The 20788-nt window shown below is 39.0% G+C and overlaps 1 protein-coding gene across 1 annotated transcript; it reads right to left on the bottom strand.

The window, feature by feature from the left end:
* Window positions 1–5553: 5553 nt before the first annotated feature.
* LOC127638114 (CCR4-NOT transcription complex subunit 2-like) lies at window positions 5554–20611 on the bottom strand. The gene is made up of 15 exons (XM_052119469.1): window positions 20568–20611; window positions 19398–19520; window positions 18849–18921; window positions 18547–18694; window positions 18280–18459; window positions 14362–14438; window positions 13079–13204; window positions 12771–12895; window positions 12486–12606; window positions 12062–12218; window positions 11865–11926; window positions 11706–11755; window positions 11425–11525; window positions 11142–11286; window positions 5554–5747 (listed from the first exon to the last, which is right to left on the bottom strand). Exons 2-15 carry the CDS (start codon window positions 19506–19508, stop codon window positions 5661–5663), a joined length of 1563 nt encoding a protein of 520 aa, XP_051975429.1. The 5' UTR covers window positions 19509–19520; window positions 20568–20611; the 3' UTR covers window positions 5554–5660.
* Window positions 20612–20788: the final 177 nt, after the last annotated feature.

The following is a 20788-nucleotide window of genomic DNA, read 5'->3' as shown; positions in this document are numbered from 1 at the left end:
CTACATTTCTGTTGGAGTCTCTTAATTGAACCTTTATAGTGTCTTTTTATTTTCATTGTGGCTTTATGCCAGATGCACCCCCCAACATACTCTTAAATATTTGGCAAAAATATTTTTATATGGATCCAGAAATTGAAAGATAATTGAACAATCTGATTAATGATCATGTCAATATCATGGTATGTAAACTAGAGTTTGTTATTCTCATGCCAGAGTTCTAATTTACTTTGTAATAATGATTTTAGTCTGCCTTTATTCAAAAATTAATTCAATAGCTTTGTCAGATAAAACCAGCATTACCACCAATTCTTGTATTATACTTCACATAAGCAAAAGTTGAAAATCTAGCAAACTGTAATGTTCTGTTTAATATATTAAATAAAGAAAAATAAAAAATTATACATTATAAATTCCATCTTTATATTAAAAGTCTTTTGGGAGAGTCACGTGACGCCATGCAAGGTTTGGATGTGTGAACGGCAAGCTCTGTGCACTTTGTTAGTCTTATCACTATTAATGACTGTTCAAGGAGGACAATATGTGAAAGAATTAAAAATGATCAGGCTCTGGAGGTCACCTGACAAGGGTCCCCTGAAAGGGACTCGATTTGGTCGGAGAAATGAGTGAAATTCGGTGAGAAATGTTGAACGTGTCGGCATTGCTGACGAAGGTCCTTGCTGACTTGGAGGACCTTGCTGTAATACGTCGATCGATCACTGCCATGGAGACAAATTTCTCTGATGTGGTTACAAGAGTGGGGGAAGTCAAGAAATGGCTTGATTATATGGAGTCTTCGGAGAGGGAATTAGCTGCTAATCCGATAGTGACCAGTGTGGATTTGGAGCGTGCCTGGGGAAGTTGGAGAACCACAGCCGGAGGAATAACGTCTTAATTGAAATTGAAATACAGATATAATACTATTTTGTCACGGAAGGTGGAGTTTTGGCTATTCAGAGTCTTTTTCTACCATTCCCTCAGTGAAATCTGGTGGTGAAATATTTCAGCCATTGATATTAATAATGCTTTTAAATGGGCAGGGGGCTTGGGTTGCTCCGCGAGTAAAAACGCTGACTACCACCCCTGGAGTCGCGAGTTAGAATCCAGGGCGTGCTAAGTGACTCCAGCCAGGTCTCCAAAGCAACAAAATTGGCCCGGTTGCTAGGGTGGGTAGAGTGACATGGGGTAACCTCCTTGTGGTCGCTGTAATGCGGTTCTCGCTCTCAGCGGGGCGTGTGGTGAGTTGAGTGTGGATGCTGTGGAGAAAAGCGTGAAGCCTCCACATGCGCAATGTCACCGAGGTAATGCACTCAACAAGCCACGTAATAAAATGCACAATAAGATTCATCCTCCGCCACCTGGATTGAGGCGAGTCAGTAAGCCACCACGAGGGAATTGGGCATTCCATATTGGGGAGAAAAAAATTTGGTTTTAAAAGAATTTCGTCTTGATCTCTATAGTTCCACACCTTTGCCTACTGATGAGGATGAGAACTTCCTAAATTGACAGCTGAGCAAACAATTCTCTTGATTCTGTGATGAACTTGGGGGAGTGTGGTGAGGTAATTAAGACCTTCCCTACAGATGGCTTTGCCGCTGAGTTAGATCTTAAGCTACAGAAAATTGCTCCAATTTTGCTAGAAGTTTATATGGAATCATTAAAAAAATTTAAGCTTCCGCCAACCCTGATGCAAGCCCGGATCAGTCTGATTCTTAAAAAGGACAAAGATCCAAGCAAGTGTAAGAGTTTTTTTTTCAATTTCCAATTTCCTTGATCTAGCTAGACATTAAAATATTGTCGAAAATTTTTGGCTAACTGATTAAGTAAAGTTATGACATATCTTATACATATAGATCAGGTGGGGTTTATTCGGGGCTGTAGCTCTTCTGATAACAGTAGGCGTTTCATCAATATCATGTGGTCAGTGGTAAATGATCAGTGTCCGGTTGCTGCCATTTTACTTGATGCTGAAAAGGCTTTGATATGGTAGAATGGGATTATCTTTTTAAGATCTTGGAAATGTATGGGTTCGGGAATACTTTTATTGGTTGGATTAAGTTACTTTATAGACACCCGGCAGTGGCGGTACAAAAGAAGGGATTCATTTCAGATTATTTTACAGTGGATTAAGGGCACCCGGGCCGGCAAGGTTTCCCTCTTTCCGCATTATTTTTCTGTCTTGCCCTGGAACCATTAGCAACTGGGATAAGAAAGGAAGATGATTTTCCAGGGGTGGTGGCGGGAGGTGTGGCGCATAAGCTTTTGCTTTACGGAGGTGATATTTTACTATTTGTCTCCAGCCCTACTAGATCTATGCCTTGCCTCCACAGAATTATTAATTCCTTTTCTAAGTTCTAGGTATACATCGTTAATTGGTCTAAATCAGAAGCTTTGGCTCTGACAGCGTACTGCCCAGTAACGTTTTTCAGCTGGGCGCCTTCCAGTGGCCCAAACATGGCATTAAGTATTTGGGTATTTTATTCCCAGCAAATTTGTCTAATTTAGTAAGTTAATTTTGACCCTTTAATAAAAAGGTTTTTGTGCAAGTGGGCTTCATAACATTTATCCATGATTGGGAAGGTTAATGTTATTAAAATTAATTGTATTCGAAAATCAACTACCTGCCCCCCTCTCTTATTTCAAGCAATTTGATGGCATAGTGAAGTCCTTCATTTGGAATGGAAAACATCCCAGATTACATTTCAGTAAATTGCCGATTGACAAAGGTGGGCTAGGCATACCCAAGATTTTGTTTTATTATTAAGCATTCAGTCTCAGACATTTGCCTCATTGGTCGCTTCAATGTGAGAGAGCCCCTCCCTGGTTTTGTATTGAACAGGAAGTTCTTGCCCCTATTTCGCCATTGCAAAGGCTTTCTATCAAACTAATCAGAGAAGTTACACCCCGATATCTCGCATTTGCACTCGGTATGGACAAAATTGTCCAGACTGTTTTAACTCTGACATTTATTTAAATGTTGCATATGGCTGAACCCAAATTATGTACTCCTTTAAGTCTCCTTTCTGCTGGTCAAAGTGGATTGTGAGGGAGGTTAATACACTCTGTGACCTATATGAGAGTGGTGTTGAGATCCTTTGAAGATTTGGTTCAACATTTTGGGATTCCAAGATCTCAGTTCTTTAGGTATCTACAGCTGCGCCACCTGCTCTGTACTATTTTTGGGAGTAGCATACACCCACCTAAAGCAGCAGACACTCTGGGAGTGGTGATTACTGCTTTTGGAAAAGGTCATGAGGCATCAGTGTATTACTCCCTGCTTAGTCTGGGGGACAAAGCTTTAACTTCTATCAAGAGATTATGGAAGAAATATTTAAACTTGGTATTGGGGGAGGGAGTGTGGGCAATGATTCTAAAAAAGTCTTGTCTGCATCTAGAGATGCAAGGGTGCGCCTTATGCAATTCAAGATTTTACATTGATTCTATTGGACACCCTCTAGATTGTTAGACTTGGTCTTAAAGACACATCCACCTGCTGGTGATGCCAATAAGAAGATGGAGACACAAACCATGTTTTTTTGTGGTGTGTTAAAGTAGAATGTTGGTTGAAGGTTCAGAGTTTTGTTTGTGACGTATTGGGCACTCAAATTTTATTTTGCCCCAGAATCTGTATTTTAGGCTATGGGGCGGTCATCAATACTGGGAATAAACAACAATTTGATTCTAACCAGTGTTATGACCAGATAAGTCATTTTAAGGGGATGGATGTCCGCTGGAGTCCCATTCCTGGCTTTCGAGAAAGCATCATCTTGATGACTGGGGAACTTGGATGTGTTTGTTGGGAAATGGGGCATCTATTTAGTGTTCTTGGAGGGCTCTCATGGAGGGGCAGTGGAGAGTGAGTTATAGTTATAAATGTGTGTGATTATTTATATATATATATACATATAAATATTGAGTGTGCGTATATATACTCATGTGACCACAAGAATGTTTGTTGGGGGTCAGGGATTGGGAGGGGTATTGGTGGGTGATAAATGTTGATTTTGTGAATATTTGTTTATTGTACAAATCAATACATTTTTAATAACAAAAAAAGTATTTGGGAAAAAGTTGTCTGTAAACCATCTGCCCGCATCAAATAAAGCAATGTGGTTTCAAAGAAATATCACTGTTAAGATTAGCCACATCCTTCATTTAAAGAGTAATAATATACAGCATGCTTGTGAATTTAAGACAATGCTCTCCATATACACCAAAGAAAGCCAAGATTAGTGTGGTTTCACAAAGAGGCAATGCTTTTCAAACCCCTCCCATTCAGAGTCCAAACACTGGTTCAGGAAAGCTGTTCTGCTTTATTACAAAGAAAGGGAGTTTTAAAGGTGGTCAGAAAATACAAGATTGGTCTGTTTTTATATTATCGGGTTTTCCCTTTCCTATGAAATGCTTCTATTCAAATAGCTGCAGCTGAAATGTCTCCACCCTCTTTGCTTTCAGAATACAGTTGTCCTTGGTTCGTGAAAGTCAGGCCTTCCATGTCGCCTTTATTCGTTTAGTTGAATTGGACTTTAAGTGCACAGGGTAACAAACGTTATTCCCTGTCTGGCAGCTCAACATACGGTTTACTTTTTTTTTGTCTTTTGTATATTTGCTTCTACCACATAATGCCATTTCTGTTCACCTCCTAAAAATGAGGCCAAGCATAGTTACTTCTTCCAAAATAGACGTCATGTATATATATACACATGTATATAGAGATACATCTATCTATATATATACACATTCATACATATCTTTATTCATGTGATGTCAAAAAATTAAAAAAAAAAATGTACACGTTTATTACAAAATCGTAACAAAGACTGAAAAGGGTTTGTACTCATTCTGCAACAATGTTTCACGGTAATCTCACAACCGCCTGGTCAACAGGTTGTTCCCAACTCACTGAAAACAGTCTGATTTGCATTTGTGTTGAAGCTAAGCAGAAATCACCTCACCGGAAAACAACTCTGGATGAGGAACGTAGGTGATGGATAAAAGGAATGTTTCGGGGGGAAAAGCCAAATGAAAGAAATCAAAAACAGAAACAAAAGCAGAACCTCCATGATGTTAACGACAGGTTGTGCGTCCTTCTGTCTAGACAATGACGAGGAGTTCTTCCCACATTAAAAAAAAAAAAAAAAGCAGAAAACAATTTTTGTGTTCTTTTATTACTAAATAGTGCAACAATGAACATTGCATTTCTTTTGCCCTTGTGTATTCACATGTATTGGATTTGTCTTTGTGTCTGTCCTCTTTCGTAATGCAGCGCACTTCAGAAAACAAAGTGCAAACTGCTTGTATACCAATGAGTGTTTGTGTGTGCTGTAATGCAACTTCAAAGACTCCGGGCAAACACCAAAAGGGGCTTTTCCATCAGAGGAGTAAACAAAACATTGACCCTGCTCAAAATGAAATGGAGGGAGAAAAAAGAGGGAATTTAAAAACAGATTGAAAATATATAGAAGTTTTGTTTTGGGCAGCACATAATTTGTAAGGCAGGGCCCCTCCCCCCAGTTCTCAAGGTAGAGGCCCCTGCCCCACCCCCCTCCCCCTCCCACAGTCCTTGTCCAGACAGTTGAGGAATAAAACCAGGTTTGTGGTCAGGCAGGTCAGCTGGCTGTCTCTGCCGATTGCTTCAAGAGCTCACGGGTGCTGAGGGAGCTTTAGAAGGCCTGCTGGGCTGGATTGTAGTTAAAGGTTGTTGGCACGTGAGGCCGCTCCTCTAGCTTGTCGTATTCCAGATGAAACTCCTAAGAAATGAGAGAAAAGCTCATAGATAATGGCTACTTACAAACATAGACATATACCTCTTCAATTGAATGCATAGTGATAGACCGATATATACTGTCCATGCCGATAAATCTGACAGATAATTGGCCATTTTGAGAAGCAGTATCATCTGTTTACTTACTTTACTTGGGCCTGCTTGGTCAGTTATTTCAAGTCTGGACACTGGGTGCATATTTTGAGTCTTCCAATATTTTTGAGTAGGGATGGACTGATATAACATCCTGCTCAATTTATCTGATATTTGGTCATGGATTATTGACTGATAACGAGGCCCAGATCTCCAACTATATATTTTATGAATAATAATAAAAAACCTAATCTGGTGAAAAGTATATATTTACATTATATTACTATTATATTATTAAGTTCTAATCTGGTGAATATATAAACTATAAAAAGCTTAATTTGGTAAATTGTTAAATTTCGGGCGATTGTTGCAATGATTATTCATTAGCTCTTAACCGACTATTCAATGGGTCACGTGGCAAGTTGTGCACGGATCGCGGAGAGTAGCATGATGCTCCACATGCAGAGTCTCCGCGGTGTCGTGCACAACGAGTCATGTGATAAGATGCTCGGATTGGCGGTCTCAGAAGCGGAGGCAATTGAGATTTGTCCTCCGCCACCCGGATAGAGGTGAGTAACTGCGCCACCACGAGGACCCACTAAGTAGTGGGAATTGGGCATTCCAAATTGGTGATAAAAGGAGGATAAAAAAAGAAATACAAAAATCCCTCTAAACGCCATTCACTGAATTACAAGGAAACAAATACTATGATTGCTATTGTTTAATTAAAATTCACTGCAAAAAATCCTATTGATATCATGTTTTTGTCTCGCCTTAACAAGATTTATTTACTTAATGTATCTTGAATAAGTGTATTTTTTCACTTGTTTATACTTCTGCCAGTGCAATACACAAAATATACTCATATTCAAGATACATTCTCTAAAAAAAAAGTTATAAATATCTTATATGTTGCTTCTCAGGTAAAGGTTTCTTGTTTTAAGGATTTTTAAATATTTAAATATTATATTCAACATTCTACGATAACAGTTTTTTCTTCTGTAGTATAGCTCTGTAAGTAAATGTACGTAAGGAGATATTTATACTGGAAACAAACCAAATAAGACAAATCTAAAAACATTATTTTTTTTTATTGCATTGTATAATTGGCTAAGAATACACTCACCTTTTTGGTAAATTTGCTTCATCTTTAACACATAAAAAACAAACTTCCTCTTCTTAATTTTCTTTACGATAAGATACATAACACATATCATATTATGATTCGCTACATCGCGAGGCATCAAGTTATACTCTAACTGCAGCAAGTGCGCGCGAGAGATGAGTGTCTCCCCGCGAGACAGTGTATCAGCCGGAAGAAGTTTTAAACTCTCTCGTGCTTTTTTTCCACAAAACTCATATAAGTGGCTCTGACCTCACAAAGAAGTGCCAGTTTCGGAGTGTGTGCTTATTTATACAACCCGCTTCCTCATTATTTGAACTTTAATAAAGGATGCAATAAAGATATGACGTCGGGGTATTTCCTTTTTAGACACTTCGGCTCCGCTTTATTTCACGTAATATGACACTGCTTCTAACATTTACTTATTTTGTATTTTTGTTAAATAATTACCTCATATTTTGCAGTCTACATCACCTTAATCTGTTTGGAAAGTTTGGAGTGTGTCTGGACTGTGAGCTGTTCTTTCTTTCTTCCTCTCCTCAATCAAGCGTAAGCTGAAGTGCTGCTCTCATTAGCGTCACCATAAGCGTTTCAAATTTGCTCATGTTGCGTTAAATGAGATCAAATGACTTTTCGACTTGGAAATTGTCAATAACGTAGACAAAAAAAGTCCGATTTAAGGTCAGTGTAACTGTGGGTTCGGGTTTATAATTAATGAAAAAGACGTGCGCAAACACGCCTTTTTTATGTAAAAACATGTTGGACAGACATCTCTGACCATTGCACCACATCTTGCATTTTTTCAGCATGTTTCGCAGGCCACCGACACAGTGTCAATTATAAAGATGCATTATAAAATGCATCTTGAGACACTTACATTCAGAATCATTTGTTGCGCTGTATCTAGCTTTTTCAGTGCAGGTGACACAAAGATTCGATGTTCTGAAGACGTTCATGTTGCAAAGAGGACTTCATGTGACTGTTACAGTGTTAAACATGAATCCAGATGGTTCATATTATTCTGCACTTAATAAACGGTAAGCCAAAAATCTTTTCCCTTTAACTGTTGTGCTAAGGGCCATCATGCCTTGCTAAAACTGAATGTATACTGTTACAAATTTTGACTATGATTCTCAAACAAAATACTGTCTCTGTTATTGGCTGGGTTTAGACTTGAACCCAAGGCCTGTGCAGAGACTTTATTTATATCGACCACAATCGTAATGGTCTTTAAAGAACTCTTTTTGGTCCTCTTTTTGGACAAAGTGCTACAACTTATTATGCCCTTTAGACATTGGAATCACCTATTAAAAACCCACATTGTGAGTCACCTGACGCCATGCGAGGTGTGGACGTGTGATGGTCTGCACTTATATAAATATTCAAAATCCTCGGGCTCTAGAGATATTAAAAGACACTTACATGCTCTGGCTGATTCCCCTCAGAAACGGGCTGAAAGCCCCGGACTCAATTCGGACGGTGAACTGAAAGAAATCCGGCGTGAATTGATGTGTCGACAATGCTGACGATGGACGTTGCTGACTTGGAGGATCTTGCTGTAACACGTCGATCAATCACTTCCATGGAGTAGGTTACAAGATTGTCGGACGTCAAGAACCAGATCGATTATCTGGAGTCATCGGAGAGGGAATTAGCTGCTAACCCTCTAGCGACCAAGGTGGATTTGGAACGCGTTTGGAAAACTGGAGGATGTGGAGAATTGTAATCGACGAAACAATGGCCGAATTGTTGGACTTCTTGAGCATGAGAAGGCTGAAATATGGTGAAATTCCAAACTCTTCCTGAGTCTGCTCGACATAAGCTGGAAATCGAGCAAGCTCACAGGGTCAAGGCTCTGAGATCCGCTGAGGGAGACAGGCTCCAATCAATTCTAGCCAAATTTCAGAGATCATCCGATAAAGATCTTGTGTTACACAAGTCGAGGAAGGCTTTCTTGGATGAACCATTTTCTTGTACACAGACTTTGCGAATTCGACAAAAGAGAAACGTGAACGTTTCAGGGAATGCAAGAAACACTTACATCAATGGAAAGTTGCTTTTGTGCTTTTGATTTTTTTGTGTGTGTGTGTTTATTCCACTTATGGGCTGGAGTTTGTTTTACAGATTTTCTTCTGTTATGTAATTCTGTTTTACAAATTTTTGTATAGACACACCAGACATGAGCAATCCAATGGCTAAGTTGTCGGTAGGCGTACAAGGACTGTTTGAGTTTAGAGGGATGGACGCCAGTTGGCGCTGTCGAGCGCGGGGTTAATGCGCAAGTTTTTCTTTTTTCGGTTTGTTTTGTTCTGAGGAACGTTTATGTTTCTGAATGTGGTCTTTATCATTTTATTTTTGACACAATCTATGTGAGTGGGTTGGGGCACCCCATAAAAAGAAAGGTGATTATTTATTTTCTTAAACATAAGAAATAATATATATATAGTGTTTCTTCAAGAAACGCATATTTCCCAGCAGGAAGCTTCTTTAGTGCTGGCTCAAGTAAGAGCAAGGGAGTCATTACAATGATAAGCGTCTACAATTCAAATATCTCAAACAGATTAAAGATAAATTAGGATGAGTCATAGTTATCAGAAATTCAGTTGCAAAGGTTGATTTTGGCTAATATTTACGCACCTAACGTTGATGGTCAGGGCTTTTTTATAGATCTTGATGGGATGTTGCAAGACGCTTGCACGCCTCATGATATAATATTGGGAGGAGACTTAAATCTTTTGATGTACTCAGTCCTTGATCATAGTGAAGCAAATGTGTGTAAGCCCCCTAGAGCAAAAACGACACGTCACAGGATGTGTAAAAAAAATCTGAAAAAGACATCTGAACCCATCTTGTAGAGACTAAACTTTTTTTTTTTTTTTCCATCAGTCCATAAGATGTATTATAGAATAGATATTTCTTTTTATATCCAAGTCCCTCATTTCATCTGTTGTGGATTGCTTAGTTGTAAACAGCTTAGTCTCGGATCACACCATGGTGAGTTTAGAGTTGTTGCCATATACAGAGAAAAAGAAGTCATATAGTTGGTGCTTTAATGTATCCCTTTTGCAAAATCCTGAATTACAACAAATGCTAATGCTGAAATCAATGTTTATATGGAGACTAACTTGTCCTCAGTATCCTCTGTTGAGATCCTTTGATAATTTGGTTCAACATTTGGGGAATCCCAAATCTCCGTTTTTTAGGTATTCACATTTGCGCCAAACTCTGTAATATTTTTGGGAGTAGCATACACTCTGGGAGTAGTGATTGCTCCTTTTGGAAAAGGTCATCAGTGTATTACTCCCTGCTAGTTCAGAGTCTAGGGGACAGAGCTTTAATTACTATCAAGAGATTATCGGAGATAATTTGGTATTGGAGGAGGGAGTGTGGGCTGGGATTATAAAAAACATCAAGTCTGTATCTAGAGATGCAAGGGTTCGACTTATTCAGTTCAAGATTTCACATAGATTCTATTGGATCCCCTCTAGATCGTATAGGCTTGGTCTTAAAAATACACCCACATGTTGGCGTTGCCAATCGGAAGATGGAGACATGGCCCATGTTTTTTGGTGGTGTGCTGAGATCCAGGAATTTAGTTTGAAGGTATAGAGTTTTGAGTGTGAAGTGTTGGGCATTCGGATTTTGTTTTGCCCCAAACTCTGTGTTTTGGGTGATGAGGCGGTCATCGATGTAGGAGATAATTACATCAAAATTGTGTCCTGACCAATGCTATGATAGGTAGGCAGACTGTTTTAAGGGGATGAAGTCGGTGGGAGCGCTCTCAATTCGGGAGTGGTGCGAGAAGATGGGATTGTGTGTTTACTTATGTAAGACCATGGGGATGTTTGTTTGGGGAGGGGTTCGTGATTGGGGAGGGGTAGTATTTGGAGTTAAATGTTGATTAATTGTATATATATGTTTTGTTTTTCTTTGACTTCTTGGAATCAATAAAAATGTTAATCTTAAAAAAAAAAAAAAAAATCTAAAAAAACATGAATCAACAAAAATTTAAATACCACAATATCTTTATGTTTGCCTCTTAGATGTTTTCCCCCAAACCATTCACAAAACAGATGTTGCTAGGTTCCATGGTTGTCTCTCTCAAAGACCTGCATGCAAGGTCAAGGAGGTTTAGGAAGAGGACACCCAATTTAGTAGCTTTACCTTAGCAACCTTCCTCCAGTTATGACAATCAAAGAAGTAGTATGTTCCTCTCTCGTAAGTGTTGGTCTTTAACGTGGGCTCCATGCCAGGTGCTCTTGTGATCCAAACCCTTTCTTCTTTATGGTACCGCCAGTCCCGATTGAAGCTGCAATACAGACACAACACCATCGATAAATGTTCCATTCCAACCTCACTACCTTTGAACTGTGGTCTATCACCCACAAATGTCAGTCAGTTCTAGCATAAAATCATTCAGTCAGTTTAGTCGTTCAGCAGTACGCACAGCTCCACAGCAGCGAGGAGTTGTAAGAGGTCTCCTCCATTCATGTAGTAGAGGTAGAACAACAGGTCTTCTCCATATCGGCCTAGTTTTATTGCAGCCAGCTGCAAAGAGGACATTCATGAGGTTGGCTAGATCTACCACATTAAGATTTCAATGCTTTTGTGTTAACACTGGACAAGGAATGTTCTGAGATTGATACCCATCTAATTTATAATGGAATCAGAATGACCCAAGAGAAGAAAGAGGGGTTCTGAAATGGAGTAAAGTGGTTTGTCCCTCACCTTGTCCCTTATGTGAATGTTGGTTAAGTACTCTGAAGGAACATGGAAGTCTGAAAGGAAAACATTCCATTGATTACATGCAAAGGAAGCAGTACATAAAATTACCAAAAATAATTATCATCTTGTCTTTTGTTTCATTCCAACAGATTCATCTCTTACCAATGTCTTGCGGTCGACATGGAGCCGAAGCCCAGGGAGATGCAAACTTAGGATACAGATTCCTACAAAAGAGGAATTAGGACAGATTGTGTAATGTATGGCGCGCGCCAGTGTGGAGAAATGAAAGTATGGACAAAAGGAAAACTACAAAGAACCTATGGAATGCACAAATTTGACAAGAATAGAAAATTTCTTACTCTGGAGAGTTGAGGTTGAGCCCTAACGTTGTTAGGTCACTTCCTAAAGCCAGGTGAACCATCCCAGGGTCTGTCTCAGCTGCCCGGATAAATGTCAGGAGTCCAATCATTCCAAACTGATCAGTCACCATTCCTAAGGGAATGTTTGTTACCTTGCCTATTACAGAAGAAAATGTAAAGTTAATTGATTATCCAGTGTATAATGTCACATTTAAATCCTTCTAGACCAGTGTCCACCATAATACATGATTTTCCAATAGGCGTCAGTGACGTGAAACATGAACGGTCATTCGTTTGTAGAACAAGTTATATTTGCAACTTTCTTGCTCTTATCTCAAAAGATCAAGGAAAATTTGATTCCTCATGATATGATAAATTGAGTGATGCTTGTCATTCAGTAGTGCATGCTGCAAGAGAGCCTCACCATCAGGCAACACCTGAATCCCTTTCTTTTGCTGGTTGTTATTCTGTGCTGATGATGTCTTGTCGCCAGGAAACTTGGGTCCGTCTGCACTCGAGCTGACCTTGCCTGATGAGTTCAAGCTCTGTTGACACAAAACAAGGTGGTAAAGGCCAAGCAATCATCACATCATTCACATCAGAACACACCATCACTTCAATTTCAATAGCAGAGCATCCTTTCCCATACTGCAAAACAATCACACATGTTATTAATGCTTTCTCTCCCTGTAGCATATGAAATACTGACTGATTTGCTTTCATCCGTGCTCAATGTTGGGTCCTTGTAGTTGGGTCCGGGTAGGGCTGGGAAGTCTTCGTTGTGAATGGAGAAGTCCTGCGACTGTTCGTTCGATGGCTTTGTGACCATTCCAACTACAGAAAGATACAATTTGAACAAAAGTCTAACGGTTATTGGGATTAAATAAAAACAAAACCACTGACCTTATCATGCATGGATGACATTTCATGCATTCAAAGAAAGGTGTGCTTAGTCACAAAGATTAATAGGGTGTCTGTTTCAGCTAAGTAGTGGGCATGTATGAAATTAACTCTTACCATAGGGTGCTCTTCCTGCCAGCGGATTATGCAATGGTGTTGGGTTGCCATTTCCCTCCCTCCGACTTCTGTCTGCAAGTGCTGGAAATTCTGAGAGGTCTATTCCGGTCACATTTTCACTCCCATCTGCCACACAGATGATAGCAGAAAGAATTAAAGACAAGAATAGACTTTTTAGGGAGATTTCTCAACTTCAAACCACAATTTAGGCAATATTAATATTCCTGTCACTAAATGCAGTGGACACTTAAGTCACACTTAAAAATGTTTGAATATAATTGCATTAAATTCAAAATATAACACCAAGAGGCATATGCATACAAATTATGCTAGACCTTTTCCCCAAAATAACTTCAACTAACTTCAGTTTCTCTTCTTTTTAGTAGATGTAGTAGTCAGATCCCCACAGGTGTCATAGCAGAGTAACCACAGGTGTTATTCCAGGAAAATTAAAGGAATATTCCAGGTTAATACAAGTTAAGATCAATCAACAGCGTATGTGCCATAATTTTAAATACCACAAACAAAATATTTCGACATTTTATTTTTTTCTTCCTTTTCTCCCCAATTTGGAATGCATAATTCCCAATGTGCTCCAGGTCGTCATAGTGGTATAGTGACCTCAAGCCGGGTGGCGGAGGACAAATCTCAGTTGCATCATCGTCTGAGACCATCAATACACGCATCTTATCACGTGGCTTGTTGAGCACGTTACTGCGGAGACGTAGCGCATGGAGGCCTACGAGGTCCGCGGCATCCACGCACAACTCACAACTCACCATGCGCCCAACCAAAAGTGAGAAGAACCACACATTATAGTGACCACGAGGAGGTTACCCCATGGGACTCTACCCTCCCTAGCAACCGGGACAATTTGGATGCTTAGTAGACCTGGCTGGAGTCACTCAGCACCCCCTGGATTAGAACTCGCGAATCCAGGGGTGGTAGTCAGCGCCCATACTCGCTGAGCTACCCAGGCCCCCTGCCGCTCAATTTCTTATAAAAAAAATTAAAAACAAAATCGCGGTTATAGTGAGGCACTTACAATAGATAGACCAATATTCTATTTCACCACCACAAAGTGTCCAAATACGTTCTTAATTTTGAAACATTTTGAGTTGAGTTTAGCTTGGAAAGCATCTTTATGTAAAATAAATGCCACTTGGTTTGATATTTTGTTGCAAAGACATTCATACATTAAGTGTGACTTAAGAGTAAATAAACCTATTTGTGCCATAGCAGACAAAGAGCATTTCAACTAGTATGTTTCACAAGGAACTCACCTGTCCCGTTGAAGATGTTATTGGATAAGGAGTTCATTCCAAACCCCTGGCTCCGGCCCATTCCAAATCCTGACATACTACAACGACACACATGAGGATTTGACCCATTTGTTAAGGTCAGTCTTAATCGGCCTTATCTTGGCCTAAGGTGAACGTTAATTAAAATACATATATATTTAAGATTATGAGAAGCCACTTTTTAAAACACATTTGCCAGCCTTAATTTAATTAAATCAAATGGAGACAGGCATTTAGGACAGAATATTCTAGCACAAGCCATGTGCACCATTTATCCATAATTGCGGCTGTGCCAAAATTATATATATTGTGATTCTTTCTCTCACAATATTGTATCAATCCTTGTGTCAACACTTTCTAGTTAATGTAAGCATCCATATCCATACAGTTTAATGAAAGAAAAGCAGAGCTTCTAAATAAGCAAACTGTTTTTGACATTGACTCAACTTTTGCTGCTTCTATGAGGTGCCACACTAGACAAGTGAAAACAATCGAGCGAGAGAGAGATTGAAACAGAATCCGCAGATTTAACTCTCTCACACTGGCACGCTGGATCTCTGTCAGGCATTTGCCCCAGTTTAACTCGTGATTCAAATATGATATTGTGATGCATTGCAATGAATTGAATCGTGACATCCAGTACTGTACAAACATCTTTAAAAAAACATTTGTCTTAATATGGTTATTTTTTATCTTCTGCATTAGTGTGTCAATAGGAAAAATCAATATTATATTCCCAAAAATGCAAACAGAAGTAGAACAAGAAGTCCTGAAACAGATGGTCTGGCCTCCACAGTGCCCGGAACTGAACATGATTAGCTGCTTTTCCATTTTCGGGCCAGTGAGAGCCAGGCTATCAACTGGCAAGCCAGAGCCAATAGCCTCGGACCTCAAGCCCGAAATTAATCTGCATTCCCACCATCGGGACAACAGCCTGCAGCATTGCCCTAAAACCCACCCTTGACACGTCGCCATGGTGCCAATGTCACACACCCCGGCCACTTCACAAGCAACAGGGAAGCTCAAGCTGAGGTGTTATGTTATCTAGTTACCTACAATAACTTGTTTATATAACCATTAGATAGCTAGCAAAATAAGTTAGCATTGACAACTCACAGATTATAACTGCCATGGTGTCCCGAGTGGTTTCTACAATAACAGCGGGACGATGTCTCAGAACACGGTCTATGAAATTTCACCGAACATTGGAAAGTAACTTATTTGGGCATCGCATTGTCCATTGTGCATTTTAATGGATTTGTACTGTGCTTGCATTTATTTATAAATTTTTTCCCCGAACCTGAACCGTTGTCCGCTAGATACACAACCTGCAAGTACGGCAAATCTCGCCTAAGACATTGAACCTGCCTCAATCCCCGATTGGCCTTGGTCCCGAGAAAGCCCTGAGGAGGCACAATGAACTTCTATCAAGAGAATATTGGAGAAAGATTTAAGCTTGGTATTGGAGGGAGTGTGGGCTAGTATTCTAAAAAACATCAAGTCTGCATCTAGAGATGCAAGTGTCCACCTTGTGCAATTCATGATTTTACATTGATTCTATCCCTCTAGATTACATAGGCTTGGTCTTAAAGACACACCCACCTGCTGCCGATGCCAATCAGAGGATTTAGACACAACCCATGTCTTTTGGTGGTGTGTTAAGATCTAAGAATTTTGGTTGAAGGTTCAGAGTTTTGACGTATTGGGCACTCTGGCTTCATTTTGCCCCAGACTCTGTATTTTGGGTGATGAGGCGGTCATCGAAGTAAAGAATAGACACATAAAGAGTTCGGTCTTAACCAGTGTCATGATCGCCAGACTGATAGATTTAAGGGGATGGAGGTCGGCTGGAGTACCCCATTTCAGGAGTGGTAATCAGAGATGGGGAGAGTGGTGGCTTTTGAAGAAGGGTCATCTAGAAGACTGGGGAAATTGGACTTGTTTGTGGGGAAATGGGGCAGATATTTGGCATTTTTGGAGGGCTCTCGGGGAGAGGCAGTGGAGAGAGAGGTGTAGTTGTTAATATGTGTGATTAATATAATTTGTGTCTATAATCAGGTACGACCACTGGAATGTTGTTGAGTGCCAGGGTGGGGTTGGGGATTGGGAGGGGTAATATTGGGGGTTAAATATTGACTCGGAGTATATATGTTTTGTTTTCTTTAATATATACAATCAATAAAAAAAATTTCATCAGACAGAAAAAAATTGTGTTTGATAGCAGAATTCCTGATAAAAAAAACTACATTACCCCATGAAGCAAAAAAGCTTCACCAATCAGAGAACGATGGCGAAAAAAGCCCCTGAAATGTTCCCCACTCCAATAACGCAATTGTGAATGACGTAATCGAGTCAGTGTCTCTTCAGCCTTAAAATACTTATCTATTTGTAAATATCTGAATATTTAGCATAAACTTAATATATATTATTTCTATACTCATAATCGACAACCCAAAATCAATAGTTTTATATATTCCCTTCCTTTTTTTATTCAATGACTCCATTCACAAAGCATCATGGGATTGTAGTCCATGCCCTCAAGAAACACATTACATACACAGTCTTGTACCTTTTAGGGCTGGGTATTGATAAAGCTTTCCTATTCGATTCCAATTCACAAGCTCTCGATTCGATTTCGATTCATATTGGTATGTTTCAGTTATAATGTCCCTTTTGCTTACATATGAAAGAAATTCTCTCCCAGCTAATACTGTTTAATATATAACTAGGTACAATATGAAAATATTAATTTTACAAATTATATTTAATTAGTTTTTCATCATTGGTTTTAAAAATGAACAAATCCATGTATTCAATCAATAAATGTGATAATATATTACTTATATATTTTTTTTTTTACATGTTTATTGTTCAATAACAATAATCATTTGTACTATTTACAGGTATTTACATTGATTTGTTGAACACGTGATAAAAACCAGTACTGTCTCTTTAAGAAAACCAGAATTTCTGTTAAGCACGTATGTAAATGAGCGCATGTTATTGAGAGATTTGGAAAGAGACATTATTCAATGACAAATGGATTTCATCTATGGACACGCATTACACGGAACAACTTTTAATCTCACCATGCAGTGAAAGGATCTCACTGCTGAATACTCCACCACTATACTACATAATAAATTCACTGGTGAGTGAAACATAAAAATTTACCAGCCATTTGCCAATATACATTTTAGTGGCATATCACGAAATTTGGTTGCTAATGCGAGTGATTTCCTCTCACTGTGTTGCGCAAAGAGTAAAAGATTGATCTTGGGATTTAAGAATCGATACCGAGATTGTTCAAACAAAGATCGCAATGCATTGGAAAATCTATATTTTTACCCACCCATAGCACCTGTGTCTTTTTGTCAGATTTACAAATACTTTTTTGCCTTTGAAACAAAGGTTGTGATTAAGCTTGTTGTTCATGGCTTACAACTCTTTTATGAAGGATTTTATGAAAAGTCTATGGGAAAAATACTTCCGGAACCCAGACAGCTGGAAAAACGTGTGCAGGCACTGTTGCACTCTATTGAGACAGCCTAAATACATAAAACTTTGGTGAGTTCTCCAAGATGCTTAGAACAACCTATCTGCCAACAACCTTGAAAAACGGTGCAAGTACACCTAGGAGAATTGGTGCTGTTTTAAAGGCAAATGGTGGTCACATTAAACAGTGCGTTTATGTTTATTGGACTTAGTATGAAATATTCAAGGAATTATTTTTGAAAACATTCTCACTATACAACATTTTCACTTTTGCACAGTACTGTATGTACCACAATGCACATTGAAAAGTAGTTGGCAATATACAGCCCTACTGTTAATAAAAAAAGCCTCACAAATAATCAGAGTCTGCTCAGAGTTTGCTCTCTTTACAGTGGCCAGACTTACCTGTTAATGGTGAATGGTTGGCGTGCTGGCTGTTGCTTGGGCATGCAAATAATGCTGGGGGAGCTTCGGTTAGGGCTACCCAACCCCGAGCTGCCCATGCTGTTGGTCCTGCCACTCATACCCATGCCCTGCCCTACCTGCGAGCTCATCAAGTTCCTGGAGTTCATGGGCAGGATGCCCCTGTAGAACAACAGCAAGAGCCTTGATTTAGCACACTCTAGCATGAAGTCACTCATTCCATTACAGCCGAAAAAGGAGACTATGTACCTGTTCGGCGAAGGTGGTGTATGGAGGGACATTGTTGGGACGCCTGTTGTTGGGGTGCTATGGCTCGGTAGCTGAGTGGTTTGTGTTAAATTCCGGTTAAGTTGAGGGTTGTTGTTGTTCATGCCTCTTATTGAGAAACCTAGTGTACCTACAAGGAATATAATAAAGGGGGAGAACTAGTTAGGGCAAAAACAACTACAAAAAGAAGACAGAGAACGATGCATGCTTTCCAATGCAGTTCAGAATCAGTTTGCATATTATAAAATGTCTTATAAAACATATTAGCATCTGTTTGTACTCACTTTGCGGACCATACAAACTCGCACCAAGCTGTGACAATTGACCTGACGATGACGGCGAGGGTGATGGCAGCATCTGGAAATTCATAAATGTTAGAACATTCAACATTAGAAGATTTTTTTTGAATTTGCACTATTTTCATGTTATTCATCAACAAGACCTGAAAGCTGAGAAAACAGAGACCTTTGACATGGGGGGTCAATCACATATCGCAGTTGTTTTCTCCCAAAATTCCATCAATATTTAGATGCTTGTAACAAGGATTTGTTATTTGATTATGTGTGCATTTACATCATTTCCTACAGTTAAACTAATAAAAATGCAGGTTGCTTAAGCATAAACTGAAACCGGTGTACAGGAAAAAGTGAAGCAAACCACATGAGATGTAACTGATCACACAGATACACAATCTTGTGCATATGCTGCAGTTTTAATCATGATCCAAATATGATGTTGTGATGCATTGTGATTTATACAATGTGTATTATATTGTGAGGTCGTTTTGGATGCAACGAACGCAACTGTAGCAATCAAGTAATGATGATTCTTACGTCTTTCTCCGATCGATGTTGGAACATCGATGGCTGGCCATAGTACATGCTCTCATCAGGGTAGTCACTGTCGACCCCCTCAACAAACTTCTTTCTCGTTGCACTGAACATTCCGTTTGTCACCTATGAAAAAAAGAGGTTTTGATTAAAACCAGGTTTAATCCAGATTTTAAAATTGAAATCTCAACCACCCACATATTAATTCTGTATATGTATATTCCATTATAATAATATTCCATACAGCATAAGTGAAAAGCTGTAATAAATAATGAATCTCCACTGCAGAACAAGACCCAAGGCAATATGCTGCTCTAAAGTGCGTTAAGAAAAGGGGCAAATACTATTATTTCAACTCAATTTCTATATACACAAACCTTTAATTCTACCTGTTAAACTTGGTAATGTTATTTAGAATGTAGTCTTTTTCTATTGCAGAACACATAGCCTATACTCGTCCTGCTCTAGCGATTAGTTATTGACTAAATAATTTATTCAGCTATTCAAAACAAGCAGATATTTGCTATCTGGCTGGAAAACAAATAAAAATACCTTTCTAAACTGACAACTGACAACAAATACAAAAGCAGGTTTCTACACCAGCTAAATCTATTAAGAAACATCAATTACTAGCCAGCTATTTTAACATACACAAAACGTAGTGTTACATAACCTTATTAATAATATTAAAACGGGTTCCGACATGCTATGTTATGAGCATAGTTTCGGAATGAAATAAGTAAACTAAATAGTACAATGTCGCGAAATGTTATGATTTGCATTAGCTAGTTAGCTTTGTACGTTAGCTGAGTAAATGTCAAATACAAATATGATAAATTACTACACAAATCAGGATATAAATTGAGACAAAACACATTTAGCAATTTTAAATGAATTATTATTTGTGTTTTAGCTTTATAGTATAAATAATGCATGTATATATCTGTTTCAGGCCTGTGTTTGTGTTAGCGCTCAGCGCTAGTCGGATAGCTCTGGCCTCAGAACAAAAACAGAAAGCACTAAAGCCGTGCAAACTGGTCACTGCATACATTCTGCTACTAAATATATGATTGGATATACGCATGAAGCTGCAATTGTTCATTTCGCCCTGTATATGCGATGTAAAGCGTGTGGTTTAATGAAATTGTTTGGAGGAAAAAGGACTTGACTAACCGCATTAATTTACCCTCTCCTCGCAGATCCAAGATGGCTGTGTATGCTACAGGAGAGAATGCTGGGGGAATAGCCTTTACCCTCTGACCCCCTGACCTCCAGTTTAATTCACTCTGGACCAAAAACTGTACTGGACATTTTGGATGATTCGTATGATATCCTATATAGGATTAACAGGTTCCATATACTTTATGTGTAGCCTATAACTTATCATATTTTGT

Source organism: Xyrauchen texanus, chromosome 46 (genome assembly GCF_025860055.1).
Source record: "Xyrauchen texanus isolate HMW12.3.18 chromosome 46, RBS_HiC_50CHRs, whole genome shotgun sequence".
NCBI classification, from domain to species: Eukaryota; Metazoa; Chordata; class Actinopteri; order Cypriniformes; family Catostomidae; genus Xyrauchen; species Xyrauchen texanus.
The sequence above is the reverse complement of the archived record's forward strand: the minus strand, read 5'-3'. Positions and strand labels throughout refer to the sequence as shown.